Below are 4,933 nucleotides of genomic sequence, written 5' to 3' on the forward strand. Positions count from 1 at the left end.
TGGTTTTATTGTCACACTGAATAGGTGCAGTGAAATGTGTTGTTTTACTAGCTGCTGCTCAAACAATGACCTATGCCAACCACACCTCCTTCACATCAATGGTGTTTTTATTCAGTCATTTGAAGAGGATAGTCCACATTAGAAGCATGGAGGCCCAGAGCTGTAATGACACAATTTGAATTGAAGGGAGTCAATTCAGGAAGTGATTTTAATTGAAATTCAAAAAGGAAATTTTTTTGAAATAAAAGCTTCTACTCCTCAGTTTATTGAGAAGTCATTGAAAATAGATGCAGTTTTTTCAAATTTGGAATGGTTACTTAAGTTAACTTCCTGAATTGACTGCCTTCAATTTGAATTGACCCCAGCCCTGACACACTCACGCAGCGCTTTGTCCCGCTGGAGAGCGCAGCCATATACCACAGGCTGTGAATTAGCGCATAGAGCTCATTATGTAGGGCCCTTTTCTCAGGCCACAGAGCATGCTCCCTTCTAATTTTATCCTTGTTTCATGCCTGTCCTATTGAGATGACTCTGTCTAGATTCCTACAGTTCTGCTCTCCCAGTACATCCCAATGAAGACATGGGAGAGTGAATGGATCCTGGGGGAAGGGGCTATGGAGATGAATTCAGAGGTTCCTCCACCAGACAGCTGTAAGACAGGAGCAACTCTACAGTTATAATGACCGGGTGAGTTTAGCACAGTATGCACATGTTGACTAGTGGGCTGGATGTTTGTATTCACAGAAACACGTCAATAAATCAGGGAATATGTCACTGTCATACAGTGCAGGGTGCTCAGCTCCCTTTTATTGGGCTCGGAAATACCAACTGCTTAATAAATTAATCAACAAATCATTACATTAAATGCATGTCAGTGCACAATCCATGAATTAATTAATTGCATCTCTGATAAATGTTTAATTAAATCATATTTTTTCCTCTTTTTCATCTGTATACATCTACCATGTACTGAATGATTGATTGTAAGACAATGACTGGCACTTCTGGCCTGCTTTTGAGCCCAGCTCTACACTGATGCAGTATAATGTCTCCAGTATGCTACAGGGACACAGGTGCTTGTATATTCATCACTTAAATCATCTCCTGTCCTCACCACACTGTTGGTTTGTATGTATTTATTCATGGGAAATGCATCAAGAAATCAGTAAGTATGAAAAATGACATGTGTAACTGGGACATTGCGTTTTGATTTCTTACATATCAAAATGTCTGAGAATGTCTCTATATCGTTCTCTCTCTCTGGGTTGAAGATGTCTCTGACTTGAAAACACAAATCTGTCAATAAATTAGATGTTCACATTCATAATGATTCAGTTTTATATATTACATTTCAGATAAATAAATCATAATAAAGACACATGGGAATGTATTAGTATCATTTGTTTTTACAACGACCAGACATGGAATCATAAATTGTTATACGTTGGTTTAGGCACTTCTGGGAGAAATAGTAGTAGGCTGCAGGCACTTGAAGAACAATATGCTTTTGGTCCAATAAAGAATGAGGTCACACCCGAACTCAAGGTTTTTTGGCATTGGGGGACAGATAGGGGTTAGGGTTATCTATAGGTAGGACTGTCCTTGGTCAGGTAGGAGCTGTGGTGAAGGCTGGTCTTGACCCGTTTCTCTCGTTGCCGACGGTTACAGAACCAGACCCGGACCACCTCCTTCTCCAGGTGTAGCCCCTCGGCCATACGGACGATCTCCTGAGATGAGGGCTTGATCTTCTCCCCGAAACTACGCTCCAATGCCTCCTTAGCCCCCAGACTACAGGAGGAGAGGGATGCAGTGTTTAAAGAGGGAGGTGGTGTTTGATCAAACAGCTTTCAAGCATCTCTGTAATTGTAATGTGTAGTTAGTTACCTGATGGAAAAATATGTTGTAGGTATCTGATGCAGAAGAGAAAATTGCGAGGGTAGTTACCTGATAGTGGTTCTTCGTTTCCTCTTACGCTCATTCATGCCCATTTTCTCATTAAACAGAGCTGTGGAAAGAACAACATTAAGGTCACATCCTTAGTCATTCATTACTTTAAGGTCATGGCTGTCCCTCTCTCCCAGGGTAAGATCATGGTTTTCCACTCACCCCCGGCCTGCTCTGCTTCATCCAGCCACTTGGCCAGGATGGCCTTTAGCGTGCAGGCGTTCTTGAAGCTCAGCTGCAGGTTCTCAAAGCGACAGATGGTTGTCTGGCTGAACTCTGAGCCATGCACCGCAGCCAGAGCCTCTCCAACGTTAGTTTGGGTGTACCCTTTGAAACAGACACACACACACAGTCAGCCATTACATTGTGGGTGTGCGTGTGTAACTATTTTAAACAGTTCAGGACAGAAAGACAGTAGCTATCTAACTCACCCAGTTTGATCCTGCGGAGTTTGAAGTCGTTGGCAAACTTCTCCAGCTCTCGTATCTGAGGTGAGTCCATGTCGGGGGGGTCATCTGGTGGCCGGCTCCTAAGGCGGAGGTCCTTAGTGCCCCCCAGGGGCGGCTCCTCAGACAGCACGGCAGGGGGCAGTGGGGGGAAACTGTGGCTCAGAGAGCACGACCCCCCACCCAGACCATGCTCTGGAAACTTATACAGACAAGGGGCCAATGAACCTAAATAGATGGAGAAACATCAACTGTGATACCAGCTACAGCCACTAGAGGGGAGTGTAGCTGTGTAAAGGGTGTTGTGTGTGTACCTTGCAGTGTGTTTGCTCCGTTGACCATGTTGGGGTGCGGGACGCTGCAGGTCTGGAGGATTCTGGTCTGAGATATACTGGCAGACAGCATCTCCTGAGCTAGGGAGGAAACCTTTATCATCAGCAGCATCCCCATCATCATCATCCTCACCACCACCATCATCATCATCACCACCACCATCATCACTGACCTGCCATCATGCCGTAAGTGGTCTGTTGGTTGCTATAGTGACAGGGTGTGACGGGGTAGTGCAGGCCGGGGGGACCGTTGCTGAGAGCGTTGCCAAGGGTGGAGGTGGAGAGGTGCATGTGGGAACGCTTGGAGGACTGGAGGAGAGACAGACCTGACGGGACTGGAGAGAGGGTGAGGGAATGAGGGAGAGAGACCTTAGATCAGTTTAGACATGGCTTTTTGCTGTACTTGTGTAATTGTCAATGGGTGCACCTGCTTGTGGAAGAAACTGTATTGAGTGATAGCAATAGAATGGTGGTTGATTTACATTCTTTGTTGTAGAAGCTATAGTGTTGAATTAGCAATAGTGTGGGTTCCTTTCCAATGACAATGGACAGAACATTGGATCCCAGTTAGCAGGTGTGTTCTTCTGGTGAAGTCATTTCTCATGGTGAATGTGGACTGTTAATTTAGCTCTCAAACTGGACAGGCTAATAACACTCCTACTGTCCTCCATACTACAGTAATAATTCTCTACAGACAGACACAGCAGGGAGAAACTGTGAATCTTATAAGAAACTGTGCAGACAATGTTCAGATGCAGTCCAAAATCTTCATCTTCAGCTGTAAAGTAAGATGTGTGTTTGTGTGCGTGTAATAATAATTTGGTGGGTGCTATTTCATGTGTTTTTTCCATTTCCCAACTCTCCCTGAGACCCCCTTCGGAGAGTCAAGTCACGGCCAGTGTCTGCCAACGCGATCCTGGAGCAGTTCGGGTTAAGTGCCTTGCTCAAGGGCACATCGACCAATTTTTCACCTTGTCGGCTCAGGGATTCAAACTAGAAACCTGTCGGTTACTGGCCCAACGCTCTAAACGCTAGGCTACCTGCTACCTGTGCGTGTGTGTGTGCAATCGCGTGCCAGTGTGGGGGTGTTAGTTAATACATCCAGTCTGCAGCCTGGATAGCAGTGGGGGTCACACAAACACCCCACCTACGCTCTACACACACACACACACACACACACAAAACTCTATCCACCTCTGTGGAATCTCTCCAAGGCCAAGAGCTGAAGATGTTCTATCTACAAACATCTAAGAGAGATCTTCAGGGTTCAGCTATAACAGCTCTGCTAATATCCACCCACACACACACAGCAAAAAGACAGCCTTCAACGCAGTTACACCACAGAGAGCAGGGCCCAGCACAACTGTTAGAAGACTGGAAATGGTTCAGAGGGATAGAAAGAATGTGTTATCAGAGGTCAGGCATCAGAGGTTAGGGGTCGGGGTGAGACGTTACCTGCAGACACCATGTTGTGTGTGTGTGTGGAGGAGGGCAGGCAGTCGGCAGCGGAGGCGTGGTGCATGAGGAGGGGCAGGGAGTCTCCTGCTAGGGTGGTGAAGGAGTCCGCGCTGAACGCCTGGCACGACATCACAATGATCTCACAACCTCCTTCTCACCTGGACAGGATCAGGAAGATTGACCTTCTCTGCACTTAGCTGTTCTCAGGTAGACACACAGGTGCTGACTTCTTGTCGTTTCTTCCCTGGACAGGTAAAAGCTGCTGTGCTTGGCTGGTCTCCTCTCCTTCTGCTTCCCATGTGTCTGTCACCTGGCCAGTATCTACTCTGTGTTCCTCCCTGGCCTCCCTGTGAGCCCACCTGAGTGACGCCCGCCTGTCTACTGCAGGTATTTATACCCCACCCTTCTCTGCCCCCCCACCACCGCCACCTCATCCATGTTAATACCCCCACCCAACCCCCCATAGCTGTGGTTGTATCTGACCCTCTGCCTCCAGCCCTCTAGCCAGTGCCGGGAAAAGCCTGGATTAGTAGCAGAGAGAATTGGGTAACTTAATCTTCTCTCTAGGTGGGTCTCTTTCGGTCCCCCCCCCTCTCTCAATCCATTTATTTCTCTCTCTCTGGGTGTCTGTCTCTATTTCCATGCTATTTTTATGATATGGATGGATATTCTGAGCACCAGACTATAGGGAACAGATATTCCCATTTTTCAATTTCAAACTCTATGTTTATGAGAAGAAACTGTGCTAGGGTA

At 46.6% G+C, this 4,933-nt stretch overlaps 1 protein-coding gene across 1 annotated transcript; it reads right to left on the reverse strand.

Annotated features, from left to right (window-relative positions):
• Positions 1 to 1,119: 1,119 nt before the first annotated feature.
• On the reverse strand, positions 1,120 to 4,533 carry pou1f1 (POU class 1 homeobox 1). The gene is made up of 7 exons (XM_071341300.1): positions 4,178 to 4,533; positions 2,896 to 3,057; positions 2,705 to 2,803; positions 2,376 to 2,618; positions 2,107 to 2,271; positions 1,945 to 2,005; positions 1,120 to 1,788 (listed from the first exon to the last, which is right to left on the reverse strand). The coding sequence occupies exons 1-7, from the start codon at positions 4,308 to 4,310 to the stop codon at positions 1,581 to 1,583; spliced, it is 1,071 nt and encodes a 356-aa protein (XP_071197401.1). The 5' UTR covers positions 4,311 to 4,533; the 3' UTR covers positions 1,120 to 1,580.
• Between the last annotated feature and the right edge of the window lie 400 nt (positions 4,534 to 4,933).

Source organism: Salvelinus alpinus, chromosome 14 (genome assembly GCF_045679555.1).
Source record: "Salvelinus alpinus chromosome 14, SLU_Salpinus.1, whole genome shotgun sequence".
NCBI classification, from domain to species: domain Eukaryota; kingdom Metazoa; phylum Chordata; class Actinopteri; order Salmoniformes; family Salmonidae; genus Salvelinus; species Salvelinus alpinus.